The sequence below is a fragment of the Protopterus annectens genome, chromosome 8.part0, assembly GCF_019279795.1.
Source record: "Protopterus annectens isolate FY-2018-M chromosome 8.part0, PAN1.0, whole genome shotgun sequence".
NCBI classification, from domain to species: Eukaryota; Metazoa; Chordata; order Ceratodontiformes; family Protopteridae; genus Protopterus; species Protopterus annectens.
This window is the reverse complement of record NC_056741.1, coordinates 1,350,986,376-1,351,007,636: the sequence shown is the minus strand read 5'-3', so window position 1 is coordinate 1,351,007,636 and position 21,261 is coordinate 1,350,986,376. Positions and strand designations below refer to the sequence as shown.

Sequence of the window (21,261 nt, the reverse complement as noted above, 5' to 3'; positions counted from 1 at the left end):
TTTTTTTAAATTTTTTTTAAAAATTTTTTCCCCCCCCTTTGGCGGAATTTTTTCCCCTTTTGGGGGGGTTTTTTTAAAAAAAAATTTTTTTTAAAAAATTTTAGGGGGGAAAAATTCCCCGGGGGTTTTTTTTTTTTTTTCCCCCCTTTTAAAAAAAGGGGGAAACCCCTTTTTTGGGGGGGAAAAAAATTTTTTAAAAATTTTTTTTTTTTTAAAATTTTCCCCTTTTTTCCAAAAAAAAAAATTTTTTTTCCCTTTGTTTTTTTTTTTTTTTCTTTTTTTCCGGGGAAAAAAAAAAGTTTAAATTTTTTTCCCCCGGGGGTTTTTTCCCCCCAAAAACCAAATTTTTTCCAAAAAAAATTTTTTGGGGGGGGTTTTTTTTAAATTTTTAAAAAGGGGAAAATTACCTTTTTTTTAAAAAAATTATTTTTTTTAAAACCCCCCAAAAAAAACCCCCCCCCGGTTTTTCCCCTTTTAAAGGCCCCCCCTTTTTTAAAAAAGGGGGGTTTTTTTTTCCCCAAAAAAACCCCCGGGAAATTTTTTTTAAAAAAACCCCCAAAAAGGCCCCCCCTTTTAAAACCCCAAAAAAAAATAACCAAAAGGGCCCCAAAAAAAGGGGGAAAAAAAAAAGGGGGGGGGAAAAATTTTTTTGGGCTAAAAACCCCCCAAACAAAAACCCAAAAAAAAAAAAATATTAAAAAAAAAAAAAAACACCCCCACAAAACAAAAAAAACCCCCCCAAAAAAAAAAAAAAAACCCCCCCCCCAAAAAAATTTAACCCAAAAAAAACAAAACCCTTTAAATTTTAATTGGGGTTACCCCCCAAACCGGTTTCCCCAAAAAATTAAGGGGGGGAAAAAAAACCAAAGAACCAAAAAAAAAAAAACCCAAAATTTAAAATTTTTTTAAAAAAAAAATTTTTGGCCAAATTAAAAAAAAAAAACCCCCAAAAGGGGCCCAGGGGGGGCCCCCAAAGGGTTCCTTTTCCCCTAAAAAAAACCCGGGGAAAATTTTTTTAAAAAAAAAAATTTTAACCCCGGGGAAATTTAAATTTTTTTTAAAAAACCCCCCCCCCCCCCCCGGGGAAAAAAAAGGTTTTTTTCCCCCTTTTTTTTTAAAAAAAAAAAAAAAAGGGGAAAAAAAGAAAAAAAAATTTTTTTTTTTGGTTTTTTTTAAAAAAACTTTTTTTTTTAAAAAATTTTGGGGGGGCCCCCCAAAACCTTTTCCTAAAACCTTGTTTTTCCCCAAACTTGGAAAAAAAAAATTCTTTTTTTAAAAAAAAAATTTTTGGGGGGGGGAAAAAAAAACGGAATTTTAAATTTTTTTGGGGAAACCCCTTTTTTTTTTTTTTCCCCCCCCCCCCCCCCCCCCCCTTTTTTTTTCCCCGGGTTTTTGGGCCCCAAAAAATTTTTTTTTTAACCCCCTTTTTTGGGGGGGAAAGGGGAAAAACCCCCAAAAAAAATTTTTTTTTTTTTAAAAGGGAAAATTTTTCCCCCCGGGGGGGGGGGGGCCCCCCCGGGGTTTTCCCCCCCCAAAATTTACCCTTTTTTTTTTAAAAAAAAACCTTTTAAAAAAAACCCCCCCCCCCGGCCCTTTTTTTTTTTTTAAAATTTTAAAAATTTTTTTTCCCCCCTTTTTTTCCCCCGGGCAAACCTTTTTTTTGGGGGGGGGAAAAAATGGGAAAAAAAAAAAAAAAAGGGGGGGGGGGAAAAAAAAAAAAAGGGGCCCAAAAAAAAAAAAAAAAAAGGGGGGGAAAATTTTCCCCTTTGGGCCCCAAATTTTTTAAAGGAAAAAAATTTTTTTTCCCCAAAAAAAACCGGTTTCTTTGGGGGAAACCGGGTGGTTTCCCTTTTTGGGAAAAGCCAAAAAAACCCCCCCCCAAAAAAATTTTTTTCCGGTTAAATTAAAAATTTTCCCCCAAAAAAAATTTTTTGGGGGGGCCCCCCTTTTTTTTTTAAAGGGGGGGGGGCCCCCGGGGAAAAACGGGGGGAAAAAAGGGGGGGGAAATTTTTTTGGGTTTTTTAAAAAAAAATTTTTTTAAATTCCCCTTAACCGGGTTTTTCCCCAAAAAATTTTTGGGGGTTTTTTGGGGGGGGGGGGGCGCCCCCCGGGGCCCTGGTTTTTAAAGGGGAAAAAATTTAACCCTTTTTTTTGGGGGGGTTTTTGGGGGCCCCCCCCCTTTTTTTTTTTCCCTTTTTTTTTTTTTTTTCCCCCCCTTCCCCTTTTTCCCCCCCCTTGGGAAAAAGGTTTACCCCGGGTTTTTAAAAAACCCCAAAAAAAAAAATTTTTCCAAAATTGAAAATTTTTTTGGAAAAACCCCTTTTTTTTCCCCAAAAAAAACCCCCCAACCCCCCCCCCCCCTTTTTTTTTTTCCCAAAAAATTTTTTGGGGGGGGGGGCCTTGGCAAAAAACCCCCCTGTTTAAAAAAAAAAAAAAATTTTAAAAATTTAAAAAAAAAAACCCCCCCCCAAAGGAAAAACCCCCCAAAAAAAATTTAAAAAAAAAAACCCCCAAAAAAAAGGGGAAAACCAAAAAAAAATTTTTTCCCCCCCAATTTTTTTTTTAAAAAGTACCGGGGAAAAAAAATTTTTAAAAAAAAATAAAAAGGGTTTAAAAAAAGGGGGCCCCCCTTTTAAAAACCCCACCCCCAAAAAATTGGGGGGGGGGTTTTAAAACCCCCAAAAAAAAAAAAACCAAAAAAAACCCCCCCCCTTTTCCCCGGAAAAAAAAGGTTTTTGGGGAAAAAAAAGGGGGTTTTCCCGGGAAAAAACCCGCCCAAAGGGGAAAATTCCCTTTTTTAAAAAAAACCCCCCTTTTAAAGGGGAAATTTTAAACATTTTTTTTGGGGGGGAAAATTAAAAACCCCGGGGGGGGGTTTTTTTTTTTAAACCCCAAAACCCTTTTTAAGAAAATGAAAGGGGGGGTTTTTAAAAAAAAAAAAATAAAAAAAGGGAAAAAAAATTTAAATTTTCCCCCCCCGGGGGGTTTTAAAAACCCAAATTTTTTTTTCCCCCAAAATTTTTTAAAAAATTTTTTAATTAAAAATTAAAAAAAGTTTTAAAAAAAATTTTTAAAAAAATTTTTAAAAAACCCAATTTAACCGGGGAAAAACCTTTTTTTAAAAAAAATTTTTTTTTAAAACCTTTTTTAAAAAAAAATTCCCGGGGGTTTTTTTTTCCAAAAAAAAAATTTTTTTTTTGGGGGGTTTTTTTGGGGGGGTTGGTTTTTTTTAAACCTTTTTTTAAAAAAAAACCCCCCCATTTCCGGGTTGGGTTTTTTTTTTTTGGGGTTTTTTTTTAAAAAAAAAAATTTTTTTTAAAATTTTAAAAAAAATTTGGGAAAAAACCCGCCCCTTTCTTTTGGGGGGGGGGGGTTTTTTAAAAAAATTTTTTTTTAAAAAATTTTTTAAAAAAACCCCAAAAGGGGTTTTTTTTAAATTCCCCCTTTTTTTTGGGGGGGAAATTTTGAATTTTTTCCCTTTTTTTTTGGGGGGGGGGGAAAAATTTTCCCAAAAAAATTTTCCCCCCGGGAAAAAAGGGGGGCCTTTTTTAAAAAAATTTAATTTTTTTGGGGGAAAAAAACCCCCAAATTTTTTTTTTTGGGGGAAATTTTTCCCCAAAAAATTTTTGGGGGAAATTTGGGGGGGGGGGCCCCCCGGGGGGGTTTTTTTTTTAATTTGGGGGGGGTTTTTAAAAAAAAAAAAAATTTTTATTTTTTTATAAAAGGGTTTTTTAAAAAAGGGGGCCCCCCCCCGGGGAAAAAAAGGGGCCCGGGGAGTTTGGGGTTTTTTTTTTCCCCCCCCAAAAAATTTTAAAAAGGGGGAAAGAAAAAAAAAAAACCCCAAAATTTGGGTTTTTTTCCCCCCCCCCCCTTTTTTTGGGGGGTTTTTTTTTGGGGGAAACCCCCGGGAAAAAAAAAAAAAAAAAAGGGGGGGGAAAAAAAAGGGGGAAAAAAAAAAAAGGGGGAAAAAGGCGGGCCAAAATTTGGGGGGGGGTTTTTTTTTTATTTTTTTTTTTTTTTGGCCATTTGAAGTGCTCTAATAGCAAGAGTAGCAGAGGTGTATACTTTTTTACCCATCTGTCTGATGCTCGGGAATCCCTTTCTGAGGGGGTGGGATTCTTAGCAGAAGTTGCTGCAATTCCTTTACATCCTTGAGGGGGAACCTCAGGGTCAGCAGTAGGATTTTTGAAAAGAAATTTGTGAGAGTAAGTGACTCTGTAGTAACTTTCAGGTTTTCTGGGAGCAGGAGAGAGGGTGTCAAGAGTCAAACTGGATTCCATAAAAACATCATCCACAACATCCAGGACAGGAGGAATGGCCAGAGGTCTGTGCTGTGGAAGATCTAAGAATTCCCTGAGTCTCTCTTTTTTGACTGAGGGTAGTCCTGATATTCCCATTGGAAATGCTCCCTTATGGTATGTACGGTTTCCCCAAAGGAAAAGTCCTTGGGTGGAGAGGCTGAAGGGATGGGATTCCTCTGCATCAGAATCCTCATAAGCAGAGAAGGGTTGCATATCTTCATATTCAGATGCATCAGAGTCATCGGACTCCTGTTCAGATAAAACTACTGGGGACAAATTTATTTTTTCTTTTGGAAAGGGTAGCCTGGCTTCCCCTGATAAGCATTATAAGGTCTTCCAACATTTTAAGCATTTGAGACTGAGACAAGGAAGCAGGAGCCTGAGCTTGTGTCAGTTTTTTGGGTACGGTTTTTACCCTGGTCCTTAGAAACTAGGTAGTTTTCGAAAAAAACTGTAGACAAGAAAGAAGTCAGTCTGTGTAGAGAATCGGTATTGCGAAGTACTTCCTCGGAAGTCAGTGCCTTCTCAGCGGCTCCGGACCCACCTCAAGGTAGAGACATCCCCAGGGTCCTAAGTCGATGAAGAGTCTCGCGTCATACCGGATACCAAAAGGGTCTCAGTAGCGGCCTGCGAAGCCACAGCAGTGGACATCAGGGGCTGCGAAAGAGCACCTCACTGAGGACCTGAGAACTGACGACTAGCTTAACGGAAGCATTGTCGGTAGTTTTGGATTTGTGCGGTCTCTGTCTTTATTCTTATGGTTTTTCGGAAGATCTGCTGTCGGATGGCTTACCGAAGCCATATCGAAATTCGAAGACTGACAGTGAAAATATCTAGCTACAATAAGGGCCCAAAGGCATATAGTTGTGGCGCTGAACAAAGCACAAAAGCGACAGCGGGGAACGTCATGGTCTGGGCCTAAGCAAGTGACGTAGTAAGAATGAAAGTCTTGGTGTGGTATTTGCTTTCCACAGGCGAGACAATTGTTACCTTTTTCTGACATCGGTTAGAGCAAGAAAAAAGGATCCCCAACGGGGTACTTAGCTTTAGAAGACTTCAACTTCTCTTTGGAAACGAAAAACTCAGGTAGCGGCCGACCGGCACTCGTGCAAACTGCTTCTGCTTCGGGCTCCTTGGCAAGAAAGACTGGTGTAATGGAGTTGGCTGCCTTATTCTATATTGCTGACTACCTGACATCAGTCCTGGAGAGACGTCAACCAACGCAGAAATACTAAGCCTCTGGTATTTGGGCCGACTGAGGGCTACCCTGGCAGGGATAACCCAAATGTGATGACTGCAACAGTGAGACATGAAGAACATCACCAGTGTGTGAAACCAATAATGTATATCACCGCTCTCTGAGCTCACCGTGGAGACTGCATTCACTTGGAACAACAGAAAGTACAGTTGTGTACACTTACCATAAATGTAGATGTTTGAGTGTATTCGCTGTAACACATTTGGGTTATCCCTGCCAGGGTAGCCCTCGGCTGGCCCAAATACCAGAGGCTTAGTATTTCTGCGTCGGTTGCTGTCGCTTGAGGACTGACATCAGGTCATCAGTAGTATAAAGTAAGGCAGCCGACGCCATTACATCAGTTTTTCTTGCCCTAACCTGTCAGGAGCCCCCAAAGTAGGCGGCCAGGTTCTGGTGGAAGAACCCCACCAGTGGAAAATAAATACCAACATGTCCCTTGTAAGGAAATAAAGAGAAGAAAGGGGAACGGAGGGAGGGAAACAGGACTGCAACAGTGAATACACTCAAACATCGACATTTATGTTAAGTGTACACAACTGTACTATGTTCTTCGTGTTTCACTGCTGCAGTCATCACATTTGGGTAGATTTCCAAAGCTAAGGAAATGGGTAGAGGCAATCAAAGAAACTAGGGGCTGGCTAGGATGTCCTGCAAGACTGCAGAGGTAAACCCTGTCCTGGATTTGGAGAAGAGAGGCAGGTGGTAATGCTTGGTAAAACTGTGAACAGATGTCCAGGAGGCAGCCTCAAGGATGTCCCTGGTGGGGACTCCTTTTAGGAAAGCTGCAGAGCTGAAGGCTGCTCTGGTGGAGTGTGTCCTGACCCCCCCCTTGAGGGGTGGCTTTTCCATGCTGTTTGTAGCAGAAATGGATGCAGTGTGCTACCCATTTGGAAATGGTTTGCATGGAGATGGCTTTGCCTTCTGCCCCTGTAGCAAAGCTAACCAACAATTGATCAGACTTTCTGAAGAATTTAGTCCTGTCCAGATAGAATCTGAGCTGTCTGTGCACATCTAGAGAGTGAAGAATCCTTTCCCCCTTGTTCTGGGGATTAGGAAAGAAGGTGGGCAGATGAATGGATTGGTTGACAGCCACCTTGGGCATTAAGGAAGGGTTAAGTTCTGAGGGATACCCTGTTTGCATGGAAGATAATGAAAGGGTTCCACAGCCATAAGTGCTTGCAGCTCAGAAACTCTTCTGGCTGAAGTGATGGCCAGAAGGAATGCCGTCTTCCAAGAGAGAAATTTTAGCTCTGCGGAAGAAGTTAGTTAGAAAGGGGGCAGGGTGAGCTTTTCCAAAACAAAGTTAAGTTCCCAAGCTGGCATTGGTGCCCTTCTGTGGGGCTTCAATTTGCTAGCCCCTCTGAGGAGCTGTTTGATCAAAGGGTGTGAGAAAAGGGGCTGCTCAGTGGGAAAATGAGCTGAAATAGCAGAGGCATGAATTTTTATAGAGGAGAAAGAGACCACTGTGTAGTAGGTCAGCTAGGTAAATCCAGGATGAGAGGGATGGAGGGCTGTGCCGTATTGGCTCCCTTAGCCTGGATCCAGGTGTAGAACCTTTTCCATTTATCCACTTAAGACTTTCTGGTGGGTAGGACGTCTGGCCTCAAGGATAACATCCAGAACCTGTTTACTTAGAATGGCAGATTGGTTCGGGCTTAGGCAATAATCCAAGCTGCTAAATTGAGTGTCTACAATTTGGGATGCATGAATTCCTCTTCCCTCTGGGTCAGGAGCTTTGGAATCTGAGGAAGATGACATGGGGGCAGCGGGGACAGGCTCCGCAGAAAGGGGTACCTGTGTTGTTGGGGCCAGTCTGGAGCTGTAAGAATGGCCCTTGGCTTTTCCTCCCTTATTTTGAGCAGCATCCTGGGGATGAGAGGTAGGGGAGGAAAGGCACAGACCGATAGACTGACCCAGGGGAAGGACAGGGCATCCACTTTCCAAGCCATGCAGTGATGCTCCCTGGTGCAAATTTTTCTGAGCTGATGGTTAGTGTGGGAGGCAAAGAGGTCGACCTTCGGTGTGCCCCATTTCTGCATTATTAGGGTGACGGTACTTCTGTTGAGTTGCCACTCGTGTGGGTCCAGAAGGTTTCTGCTCAATTGGTCTGTCAGAGAGTTGAGAGAGCCTGGCAGGAATTGCGCTAACAGGTGTAGTTGCATGGAAGAGGCTTGTGGGCCAAAGGGTCATGGCCAGCCTGCATAGAGTGTAGGAGTGAGCCCCTCCTTGCTTGTTGATGTACCACATCATAGTGGTGTTGTCTGTTTTGATCAGGAGAACCCCTGGAGACAGAAGGGGTTTGAAAGCTATCAAGGCATGCTGTACAGCCATAATCTCTTTTTGACTGATGTGCAGAGGGATTTCCTGAGGGCTCCATTGGCCCTGTATGCACCTGCCATCCAGGTGTGCACCCAAAGTGTAGTCTGATACATCTGTGGGGAGGGTCTGGGTGGTGGGTGGTGGGGAGATGGGCAGTCCCTTGTTGTGGGAGGATGCTGTTGCCCAAAGAAATCCCTTTCTGAGGCAAGGAATTATAGGTAGAAGAGTTTCCAGGTCTTGAGAGTGTTGACACCAAAGGCTCTTTAGGTACCACTGAAGTTTCCTCATATGCAGTCTGGCATATGGAATGAGTAGTATGCAAGATGCCATGAACCCCAGAGCTTGCAGGATCTTCCCTGCAGATAGCTGGGGCCTGGTGGCTAGTTGAGAGAAGTAGGCTGTCAGGAAAATTTGTTTCTCTGATGTAAGGAATGCCATCTGGGATGCTGTGTCCAGACTTGCCTTTGGCATACATTTTGCTTCTTCTTCCACCTTTTTTAAGACCTCTTCTGCCTTCGTGCGAAATAAGTTATCTTTGTGCAAGGGGGCATCCAACAGTTCAGATTTTACATGATCTGGCAAGGGTTGTTCCTTAATGTCAAAAAATGTGAACACAAGACCAAGAATCACCAAAATCCACGGCCACAGTACCCAAATCTCCAAAAAATGTGATTAGAAACAGTAAGTTAAGAACAGCACATTTATTGGTACATAATCTGAATCACACCAAACAGCAGCAAACAATAAACCAAGCGCTTTAAACAAGTTATTACCGAGCTTCTTTAAGGTTAAAAAATCTGTTGTGTAGTCAGCCATGTTAAATACTAAATGCAACATCACATGACATACCCCCCCATGTGAATCATCCCTAATCAGTTTCTTAAAAATACAGTGTATATAAACTTTCCTTAAATATTAAATATATATTCCAATCCAAGAATCAAACTCAACTTTAAATTCAGTAATGCCAAAAATGAAAATATATAATATATTAAAACACATGTAAAAACACATAAAAAATAATAAAATAAATGGTAATGAACATGACAATAATAAATATTAAACTAAACCATGAAAGTAAATAAATGTGACATCTTCATTACCAATACAGCACATGGTAACCAAACTGAAGGCATTAGGCTGAACTGCAAGTACATCCAATACCAGTGTGTTTAATGGGGAAATTTGAGCAGTCTACAAGAAATAGAAGTTATGTTCTTACCATAACGTTCCATGTTAGTTGTCTTCTTCTTGCTGTCTAAAAGCTCGAGAGTTGGTTCCACCGCTCGAGGCTCCCTTATATCCCACAATGCTAGGCGAGAGTTACCTCAGATCACCCCAGCTTATAATAGTAACAGAATGACGATAAACAGAGTACACCTCTAACTACAGGGAGAAAGAAGGGTGACGTACATCCTGATTCAGGAAATATGCAAAGCAGCATATGCCTAAGTAAAGAGGTGGTAGAAAGAGAGGTCACAATCACAACTCCTCTAGGTCTGTCCAGGCCAGGGGAAGGAGGTGGCGAGGTGGAAAAGTTATGAAGAAGACAACTAACATGGAACGTTATGGTAAGAACATAACTTCTATATTTCATTCTTGCTGGATGGGACTAGCACCTTGTCCCGGTGGCCTAACGGAACAGACTCCTGAGAACAGTGGAACCAAAGTTAGCTCTATGCCTAGAAGCTAAATCCAACTTATAATGAGAAATGAAAGTGTGAGGAGTAGCCCAAGTAGCCGCTGCACAAATGGTGTCAATAGGCAGTCTGTCTTGGAAGGCTATGGAAGTAGCCAAAGCTCTGGTGGAATGGGCCTTAGGTTTGTTAGGCAGCTTTTGGTGTCTAATTTCATAAACAAGGGAAATCAGAGATGTTAGCCATCTAGATAATGATACCTTTGAAACTGAAAGTCCCTTCCTGCCTTCTGCATAGGAGACAAACAGCTGGTCAGATTTTCTGAATTGTTTTGTTCTATCCAAATAGTACCTTAACTGACGATGAACATCTAGCCAGTGTAAGTTTTGTTCAGACCTATTGGAATATTCTGGAAAAAAGACAGGGAGGTCAATGCTTTGATTTAGGTTTGACGAGACTACCTTAGGCAAAATTGGTTCGAAGGATACCCTGTCCTTATGGAACAATAGATAAGGGGGTCGACAGCTGAGTGCATGAAGTTCTGAAACTCTTCTAGCTGAAGTAATAGCTACCAGAAAGACAGTCTTCCATGATAGCAATTTTAAAGAACAGGAGGCTGCAGGTTAAGGGGAAGAATCAAAGAAGTAAGAACTAAATTTAGGTCCCAAGGAGAAGGAGGATTTCTTATAGGAGGTCTGAGAAGAAAAACTCCTTTCAAAAAGGCTTTGCAAAGCTTGTGGGACATTAAGGCAGACTCAGAAATACCCACATGAAAGTTAGAAATAGCTGCCAATTGAACTTTAAGAGTAGAAGGAGATGAACCTGCATGGAAGAGTTCAGCTAGAAAATCAAGGACTATTTGGATGGAAGCAGTGAAAGGATCTATGTCCCTTCCTTGAGCCCAATATGCGAAGCGTTTCACTTACTCAAATAAATCTTCCGAGTGGAAGATTTATGGGAAGCTATCAAAATATCTCGAATGGAGTGAGATAATTGAGGAAGCCTGGCTAAGGTTGGAACTGGAGGAACCAAGCAGTGAGGTTCAGAGAGGGAGGTGAAACTGACCCGACTGATGGATCAAAAGGTCTGGAACTAGGTCCAGATGCCAAGGTCGCTCCAATAGAAATTGATGTATAAAGGGGAACCACACCTGTCGAGGCCAGTAAGGAGCAATGAGGATCAACGAGGCCTTCTGAGCGATAGCTTTCTGTATCACTTGAGAGATTAGTGGGAAGGAGGAAATGCATACAGAAGTCCCCGGGCCAAACTTGGACTAGAGCGCCTCTGCTGGGTTGGCCTGGTAAAGGGAATAGAGTGAAATAATCTCTGCACTTGCTGTTTTGGGGAGTAGCAAAAGGCTGACCCCACTTGAGAAAAATTTCTCTCACAACAGAGTCTTTCAGAGACCACTCGTGAGGCATGAGGATAGCTCTGCTCAACTTATTTGATTGGACTTCCTATCAGAAACCACTGAGAAGAAAATTGCCACAATCTGAGTGCTTCTCGGGGTAGGACCTGGTTCCACCTTGTTTGTTGATGTACCACACTACAGACATATTGTCGGAAGAGAGTCTTGAAGGGCTTGCAACGCTAAAAGCACTGCTCTCATCTCCAGAACATTTATGTGCAAGTGGCATTCGTCTGGTTGCCATGTGCCCTGGACTGTCCTGCCCTGATAATGCCCCCCCCACCCGATCAGGGAGGCATCCATTGTCAGAGTAGCAACCGGAGGGGGAGGAACAAAGGGTCTTCCCAACAAGAGCTGAGGGGAAGACATCCACCACATGAGATGATTTCTGCACGCCTGCGTGATCATAATGGTGTGGGACATTGGAAGTTGCTGGTATGACCGTTGTGTAAAGAGCATCCATTGAAGGATTCGCATGTGGAATCTGGCTAATGGAAGTAGAGATAATTCCCAACACTTTCAGAACTAACCTGGCTTTGATTCTGTTGTTGTTGAAAGGAGTGAGACCAGTTTGTGTATGTCTGTTATCCTCTGATCTGTTAGTCTCGCAGACATGTCTACTGTGTCTAGATTTGCCTATGAAGGTAATACAAAACAGACTTTCGCAATTTATTGAAATGCCTAACTTTTGACAAATGCGAAAAGTGTAATCCCTGGCCATCAGAAGGAGATGCTTGGTGGGAGCTGTGAGGAGCCAGTCGTCCAAATATGGAAACACCTGGAATCCTTGTCGTGTCAGGTGAGAAGCTACCACTGCCATGCATTTGGTAAACACCCGGGCAGTGGTGAGACCAAAGGGCAGGGCCCTGAATTGAAAATGACTGGTTCCCAGCCTGAAGCGGAGGAATCTTCTGGAGCGTCTGTTCATGTTTATGTGATAGTAGGCATCCTGAAGGTCTATAGAGCACATCCAGTTTCCTTTTCCCAATAGGGGAAGGATGGACTGCAGCGTGACCATCCGAAATCTTGTTTTCTTGACTGATCTGTTCAAGATACTGAGATCCAAACTTGGTCTCCAGTCCCCTGTTTTCTTTGGAACTAAAAGAACCTTGAGTAGATTCCGGATCCTTGCTGGACTGCTGGAACTGGCTGAATTGCTCTGTTTGCAAGCAGCTTTGAAATTTCCAAAACCGCTAGATCCCTTTGAGCGGGTGGAACATCTGGAAGGGATTTTTGACTGGTTTGGATCGCGAAGAAAGGGAATAGAATAGCCTTGGAAATGACAGACTGTAAGTCAGGGATAGCCAGGCTTCTGGGTACAGTGACAGGAATGCTGAAAGGGCTTTACCATTGTTATTCCGCCTCTGCCTCTGGCGGGAACCGACTCTGTCGTCAGGCAAAGTCCCTTGAGATTGTTCTGAACCACATTTTCCCACTTTTCTGGCCTTTGGGGTAAGGCCTGAAGGAGTGAAAAATGGACTCCAGAAAGAGTCTTGCCATCAGTCTCGCACCTAGTCAAGGTTTCTTTCACTTGAGGACCAAAGAGAGATGATCCATAGTGAAAGACGCCTTGAAGGTTGCATAGCCGCATCCAGGCATGCCTACGTAAGGCCACACCTGTCCCTCCATCAGCCATAAGAAAGGATGGAGGAGTTGGCTATGGAATTAAGGGTAGCCAGCTGAGTGTTCATCTTTTCTTGAAAACCCGCAGCTGTAGGGTCCTTCAACATGTCACTCGCTTCTTTAATCAAGTCCCTTTGAAGACGAGTAAAATGGCACAGGTAGTTCAGCGTCCATGGACCTAGATTCCTTGTTAGGTGGATGGACAGGTACTGAAGGATCAGCTAGTTCCTACTTAGTGGCAGCAGCAACCACCATAGCATCCACAGAAACTCCTTTTGTCAAGAACTGTTTGTCTGCTGGTGCCGTTATGAATTTTGAGGGTCTCCTGGGAGTGGGGTCCACTGAATCAGGAGCCTCCATGTGCTTTTAGCTACCACCTGCATGAGGGGGTCAAGAGGGAGACACCCAGGAGGTGGAAGGACGAGCCAAACGCCTCAAGGTACACAGATTCATCCTCCGAAGGGTTGAGGGCTGGCCAATTTCCCTCTGTTTGAGGATTTCTAGAATGTCTGCAAAGAGACATCTTCAGAAGGGGAACCCTCGAATCCTCTAAATCTGTGTCAGATGTGATGGACTCAGGTGAGTCAATGTGTTTCTACACTTCCTCTTCCGAGGGGCTCTTCTGCCAAATCAGGAGAGGCCTCGAAGAGGATGAGATCCCCACAGGGGTTCCTGAGGAGCTGGCTCTCTGCGGTCCGGGATGAGGGAGTGAGTCGACTTGACCTGAGGCACCGAGAGGGAGGGCGACTGTGGAGTAGAGCCAGGCTCTAACACACTCCGCATGACCTCGAATGCACCCCTGTCAGGCAGAGCCAGAGGTCCCCGCTCCGAAGCTGAGAACCTCCCTCGGCACCGACAGTGATGGCTCCGAGGCGATGTCGGAGCCGAACTCACAGCCGAAGCTCCGAGGAAGGCGGGTCGGACAAGGGTCCGATGCCACTCACCCCTCGAGCCGACGAAAGTCCGGCGCCGAGATTCTTCGAAGAAGAAATCGAGCGAAGACATCGGTATCGGCTCCGACGCTACCACAGTCTCGGTTCCGCCCGGCCCGAGCTCAACAGAGTCGGAGGAGGAACATATTGATGGACAGGGGCAGGCATCGACTGATGAGTCGGGCTCTGAAGCATTTGGGCCAGTGCCTCGGACTTAAGAAGTCGACTCACTACCCTCTGAAGGTCATGATCCGACAGCCTCTGACCTAGAGGAGTGAGATTTATGGCTCCGTCCAGACAGCAGAGGAGATGCTGGTGCCGAATGAACGCAGCCAAGGGATGGTGACCTAGAGCTCTTCCTAGATGTCGGCTCAAGGTCTGGTCGGAGCCGACAAGGATTAATACCTCGGCTCCAGCCGGCGAGGGAACCACAGAAGCTGTAGGCTCATCGGCTCCAACCAGAGCCGATGCAGGTTTAATAGTTAGGTCTCGGCTCAGTAACTGGAGCGGAGGGCTTCCCAGAGACAGAAAGGGAATCCTCAGGCTTAAGTAGACCCCTTAGGATCAACTTGTTCTTTCTTTCCTGCAGGACCCTGGGACTGAAGCCGTGGCATACAGCACAGGAGTCCTGCAGGTGCAAAGGCCCCAGTAGACACAAGAAGTGTGACCGTCTGTCAGAGACATTTTCTGACAGCACGCATCACACTTCTTGAAGCCTGAGACCTTTGTGTCTTTAGACATCCTAAAACAAGAAAGTGTAACCACACACACTCAAACAGACACACTGATTACACTTAATCTTATTTTTTTTTAAAACTCAAAAATAAAACAACTATCAAGGGTTTTAATTAAGAGTAACACACACACACCACTAGGGAATGGGGGAAAGGCCTGAAGGCCCGAGGGAGAACTTTTAAGTTCTTGTGGAAAAAAAATGGGATTTTATGAAAAAAGGGTTAGAAATCCACTAAACTAAGGGAAAAAGTAGTTAAAATCAAAAATAAAGGGGTTTAAGTATCCTAACTTACTGAAAGTTTACTTACCAAGAAGCCGGTAGAAAACCAACACCTCAGATCTGAGGTAACTCTCGCCTAGCATTGTGGGATATAAGGGGAGCCTCGAGCCGGTGGAACGAACTAACCCATCCAGCAAGAATGAAGGCGAGATAGACAACTTAACATCCCCTGTTATAATCGTGCCCTTCTTAATTTGAGCACACTGTTTATATTCAAGGTGTCATTCATGCCCGGTGGTCTAATTGCGTCCAGTCTAAGCTGCCAAAACAGTTCCCGGTACTCCAACCTAGCTTCCCAGTTCCCCCCCCCGTGGGTCGGGTGTCACTTGTTCTAGAATTGTAAACTTAATTTGCATATTTTCACATAGTTGTGAATGCTTAAAAAAGGCATTGGTCATTTTACCCTTACTAATATCATATTGATGTTCATAGACTCTTTTTCTAAAAAGCCTTTCTGTCTTGCCTACATAAAAACTGTGACAATGTAGGCAGATTCCCAGGTATACCACTCCTTTGGTGGCACAATTAAAGTATTGTTTAAACTTATATCTAAAATTTCTGGAAGGGATAGAAATAACATCTTTATTCAACATGAAGGCACATTGGTTACATGAACCACATCTATGGGTACCCTTCTTCATTCTAGTGGACTCATTCTTAACAGCCTTATTTTTCTCAAAAAATTCTTTCAAATTCATTCCTCTTTTTCTAACGAAGCCTGGCACTGAAGGGATGAGATGTTTTATATCTTCATTCACTGAAATAATGGGCCAATACTTTAAGATGACCTGTTCGATTACCTGAGAGTCTGAAGAATATGCATATGCAAAACTATTCTTAAATTTGGAGGTGTTGTTGTCTATCACCAACTCCGCATGCTATCCCGGTACCTAATAAAGGGTAATACCTAGATTCCCTGTTATCAGTGACTTCCTGGGCCAATCCATCAATCAAGTTGACTGGATATCCTTTTTCTATAAATAAGCCACGGAGTGTGTTGGCTTCCTCCAAAAAATATTCAAAAGTGCTACACATTCTCGAGGCTCTAATCATTTGGCCCTTAACTATCTCTTTTTTCTGGTAAAAAGGGTGCCCACTACAAAAATGAAGGTACGCGTTAGAAAAGGTAGTCTTCCTAAAAAGTTTGGAATGAAAACAGCTGTTTACGTAGTCCTTAATTAATGTTACATCCAAATAATGTAAAACATCCTGGTAGATGTTGTGAGTGAATCTAAGAAAATCAGTACATCCATTGATGTGTTCCAAAAACCCATTCAAGTAATTAATAGAACCATTCCATAGTAGGCAAATATAGTCTAAATATCTGGTATAATGTGTAATGAACTTTTTCCATGGTGTGTTGAACAAATTCTTTCTCCCAGTGGTAGAGTACACAATTGGCGTATAGCGAAGCACAGCATGCTCCCATCGCCACGCCTTTCTTTTGGCGAAAAACCTCTCCATTAAAGTAAATAAAATTTCTCTGGTGTAAGGAATGCCATCTGGGATGCTGTGTCCAGACTTGCCTTTGGCATACATTTTGCTTCTTCCACCTTTTTTAAGACCTCTTCTGCCTTCGTGCGAAATAAGTTATCTTTGTGCAAGGGGCATCCAACAGTTCAGATTTTACATGATCTGGCAAGGGTTGTTCCTTAAGCCAAGCACGTCTTCTAATGACAGATCCAGTGACTGTTGCCCTGCAAGAAGCTTCTAGGGCGTCAAAACCACAGTGCAAAGTGTGTTTAGTTACTTGGCTTGCAGAATGCATTACGTCTTGTAAATCTTTAGATTTTGCCCAAGCAGGAAGGGATGACATTTTTTGTTTAAGGAGTTCAGGGTATGTTGCTGAAATTTCAGCATATGGAACTAACAATTTAGTGCCCTGATAGAAAGAGTAGCTGGGGTATATACTTTTTTACCCCATCTGTCCAATGCTCAGGAATCCCTGTCTGAGGGTGTGGGATTCTTAGCAGAGGTTGCATTAATCCCTTTTGGCCCTTGAGAAATGACCTCAGGGTCAGCTGTTGGAGTTTTAAAAAGATATTTGTGTGAATCAGGGACTCTATAGTACCTGTCTCGTTTTCTGGGAGTAGGAGATAGGGCATCAGAGGAGTCAAGCTGGATTCAAGGAAAACATTATCCACAGCATCCAGGACTGGGGGGATGACCAAGTGTCTGTGTTGCGGAAGATCTAAGAATTCCCCGAGTCTCTTTTTAGACTGAGGGTAGTCCTGACTCTCCCATTGGAAATGCTCCCTTAAAGTATACAGGGTTTCCCCAAAGGTAAAATCCTCTGGGAATGGAGTCCTCTGCATCAGAATCCTCATAAGTGGAGAGGGGTTGCATGTCTTCATAGTCAGATGCATCAGATTCATCTGACTCTTGTTCAGACAAAACTACAAGGGACAGATCTCTTTCTTTTTGAGGGGGTAGCGGCTTCCCCTGACCAGCATGATAAGGTCTTCCACCATTTTAAGTATTTGAGACTGAGGCAATGTAGTAGGCACCTGAGAGTGGGTCATCAGTTTCTTGGGTGTGGTTCAAACTCTGAGCCTAAAAAACTTGGTCATTTTTGAAAGAACGGTAGTCGCAAAAGAAGACGTCGTTTGTGTCTGAGCCTGCTCAGCGGCTCCAGATCCATCCAAGGTAGAGACGACCGCAAAATCCTTAGTCGAAGAAGAGTTTTGCGGCATACTGGACTCTGAAAGGGTCTCGGTAGCAGCCTGCAAATCAACAGAAGCGGCCATCAGGAGCTGCGAAAGCACCTCACTGAGTACTGGAGGACTGACTACTAGCTTAACGAAAGCGTCGTCGGTAGGTATGGACCTGGGCGGTCTTTGTCTTTACGTTTTTTCGGAAGATCTGCTGTCGGATGGCTTACCGAAGCCATATTGGAATTCAAAGACGGTAAATGAAAATATCTGGCTAAAATAAGGGCCCGATGACTGATATTTCTGGCGTTGAACAAAGCACAGAAGTGACAATGTCGTAGTCTGGGCCTAAACAAGTGATACAGTAAGAGTGGAAGTCTTGGTGTGGTATTTGCTTTCCGCAGGCAAGACAATTGGAAACTTTTTCTGACATCGGTTAGTGCAAGAAAAAAGGATCCCCAACGGGGTACTTAACTTTAGAAGACTTCAATTTCAATTCGGAGATGAAAACTCAGGTAGCGGCCGACCGGCACTCGTGCGAACTGCTTCTGGCTCCACGGCAAGAAAGACTGATGTAATGGCATCGGCTGCCTTACTTTATACTACTGACAGCCTGATGTCAGTCCTCAAGCGACAGCAACCGACGCAGAAATACTAAGCCTCAGGTATTCGGGCTGGCTGAGGGCTACCCTGGCAGGGATAACCCAAATGTGATGACTACAATGGTGAAACATGAAGAACACCTTGTGCTACTTCAATACATACCTTCATATGTAACTGCACTAAACCTCAGACTTTTTATTCCTTACTACAATTGTCCATATCACTCTGGTTTTCATCTTCTGACTCATGGTCTATATATTACTTTTCAACTTTCATGTATGACATTATGCTTTTGATAAAGTTGTGAAAACTGGGTCATCCTGATGCCAAGTTATGTTCTATTAAGTTGACAGGGAAACAGAATTTATTACCTTCCATGTTTAAATGTAGTTTAGGAAATTATCCAGATATTTATGTGATGGAAATAGACTGCTACATGACCTTAATTAGGACCTACAATGCATCACAAATTTGAATTTTTGATGCTCAAAGCTTGTAATCCATCACCTTCATTACCTCAGAATTTACTGATGAACGTGGTCTTGGTCCTCTCCAAGGTTTAAGATAATGTACAACAGAACAGGAATTTAACAGGAAAAATGAATGTTTCAGTAGTTATGATGCACAACACAAAAGCCCCTTTACCTACAATGCAAATATTTGAACAGCATACAAATGTACATGGCTTGACACTTACATGCTAATTTAAAAAAGAGCAAAGGGTTTAGTTATAACAACTTTACCAAAAAGTGAAAATAAAGCAAGTCACATGATCCCGATATTTTTCTGGGTGGTAAAGTTAAATTATCCAAATTGCTTGGAGGATTGTTTCAGCTGACTGATTTCTCCAGCATTTTGCCAGCTCTGCACAATTGTATTCCTTGGTACACATTAGAGCTATCCATTTTCTAACACTGTCTCACTACATGTTCTCATATTATACTTAAAAAAATGGATCACTGAGCAGACAATTGTCTAAAACATTCTTCTCCACTGAAAAATGCCTGTAAATGTCCTCATTAGAGCAGAGTTAAAGCCATGATGCTGGTGACCCAAGCTCAGAATGAACTTTGTCAGCAAAAGAAAAACCATGGATAGACAGAAATACTCAATGATGGTTAACTTTCACAGTTGTTAAGATGGGAGTAGACAAAATGGATTCACTAAGAGCTACCCGGGCATTCTTTCACACTGCTTACAAAGCAATACACCAGCTTTACCATCAATATATGTAGCTGTTACTCTGTAGTCTGGATAATGGTGCTGGGGGAGACCATAACCATTAATCTGGACCTGTTCCAAATACAACAAAAACACTTCTAGTCAGACAGGAAGGAAACATGCATATACCCTTAACAGTAATTAATCACTTTACTTACGGTAGAGGGATACTTATAACAACGTCATTCAGTTCCAGATTCTCTTCTTGCAATTCATATTCAATGTTGACATCACAGCCATTACCACTTTCAGAGGGCCAGCAATTTACTGCACAAAAGTAGGATAGAGAGTTATTTTTTTTACAGTTAAGTTTCTTAAAAAAAAAAAAAAAAAAAAAAAATTACAGCAATTAGTGAGTTTTGCCTAATAAACCATATGTACTCACTTGTCAGTGGAATAAGGGACTCATCTGTTGTCTGCAACCTCCACTTCAGTACACCGACATCATTATTAAGAGGGAAAGATTTCTCTTGGTTCTTCAAGCCAATGATGGAGTCTGTTGTGAACAGTTTCTTATCTACATTCGGGTGTGTCTGCAAAACAGAACAGTATTGTATATAAGATACTTTATACTTTAAACAGTTTCCACTTTTCATGTGATATCAAAAAAGAAACTAAAGCTCGACTGCTCTACTGGCAGGAAAGTACAGTTTTGTACCTACCATAAATGTAGATGTTCGAGGATTCCATTGCTGCAGTCCTGACTATTGGGTATAGTCCGCGTCCAGTCGGCCCGAATACCAGAGTATAAGGCTGACGTCGGTCAGGGCGCATTAGACTGACGACAGTACGTCAGGGTACTAATGCGCATGACCGACGTCATATCCTCAGTCTTTTCTTGCCCCAGATGTCAGAAGACCCTAAAAAGACAAGTCCCAAAACAACCTGCACCAAAAACATGTACAATATATACAACAATATATATATATATATATATATATATACAGAAATATAAACATGTAAACTCACCTACACAACCACCCCTAAATACAGAGGGGAAGGAGGGAGGGTAAATTGGACTGCAGCAATGGAATCCTCGAACATCTACATTTATGGTAGGTACAAAACTGTACTATGTTCTTCGTCTTCCATTGCTGCAGTCCTGACTATTGGGTAGAATCCCAAAGCAGAGGTAAGGGAGGCTGGCAAATTATAAAGTAGTAGGAGCTGACAACATGCCTTGTAAAACAGCTGTGGCAAAACCAGCCCTGGACTTAGAGTAGATAGGAAGGTGATAATGCCTAGAGAAAGTATGCACTGAACTCCAAGTAGCTGCTTCCAGAATATCCTTAGTTGCCACCCCCCTTAGAAATGCTGTTGAAGTGGCAGTAGCCCTAGTGGAATGAGGCCTAATCCCAGCTGGAATCTCCTTGCCATGATGGGAATAACAAAATGCAATGCAAAAGCCAATCCACCTAGAAATAGTTTGTTTTGACACAGGCTTGCCCTGAGAACTCAAAGCAAAAGAAACAAACAACTGCTGAGACTGCCTAAAATCCTTAGTCCTGCTTAAATAATAACGCAATTGCCTGTGTACATCTAAAGTGTGCAAAATCTTTTCCCTTTATTTTGAGGTTCTGCAAAAGACGTAGGCAAATGAATAGTTTGGTTTAAAGCCACACTAGAAACCACCTTAGGCATAAAAGAAGGATTAGTACGTAATGATACCCTATCCTTATGAAAAATCAAAAAAGGCTCTACTGCCATAAGGGCCTGCAACTCAGACACCCTTCTTGCAGAAGTAATAGCCAACAGAAAAGCAGTCTTCCATGACAAATATTTCAATTCAGCAGTAGCTGCAGGCTCAAAAGGTTGTAGAGTAAGTTTTTCCAACACAAAATTGAGATCCCAAGCAGGAATAGGAGCTCTACGTGGGGTCTTATATTCTTTGCCCCTCTAAGAAACTGCTTGAACAAAGGATGAAAACAAAGGTGGGTCACAATCATAGTGAGCTGAAATTGCTGCAGCATGAATCTTTATGGAAGAGAAGGACAAACCTTTGTCCAATAATTCAGTAAGATATTGAAGAGCCACACCCAAATTAGGCTCTGAAATCTCCAAATTCTTTGCTGTACTCCAAAGTAAAAATCTCTTCCATTTTTCTGCGTACACTCTCCTTGTACTAGGCCTTCTAGCTTCCATAATCACATTTAAAACTTGTTGAGGAAGTTGAGACCTGCTGTGTTTCAACACAGAATATGCCAGGCTGTTAGATGAAGAGAGTGAAGCTTGACATTGAGCAGATGACCGTCCTGCTGAGATAACAGATGAGGAATCAGAGGTAAAGGCCATG

General features: G+C 42.6%; 1 protein-coding gene across 1 annotated transcript in view; it reads right to left on the bottom strand.

The window, feature by feature from the left end:
• The window catches only part of ARCN1 (archain 1), a 736,356-nt gene that overhangs the window by 243,944 nt on the left and 471,151 nt on the right, over nt 1–21,261 (bottom strand). Inside the window, exons 7-8 of the mRNA XM_044080918.1 lie at nt 19,354–19,501; nt 19,127–19,235 (exon numbers count right to left, since the gene is read on the bottom strand). Of these exons, the coding sequence (XP_043936853.1) occupies nt 19,127–19,235; nt 19,354–19,501 (257 nt within the window). The remainder of the gene's footprint in view (nt 1–19,126; nt 19,236–19,353; nt 19,502–21,261) is intronic.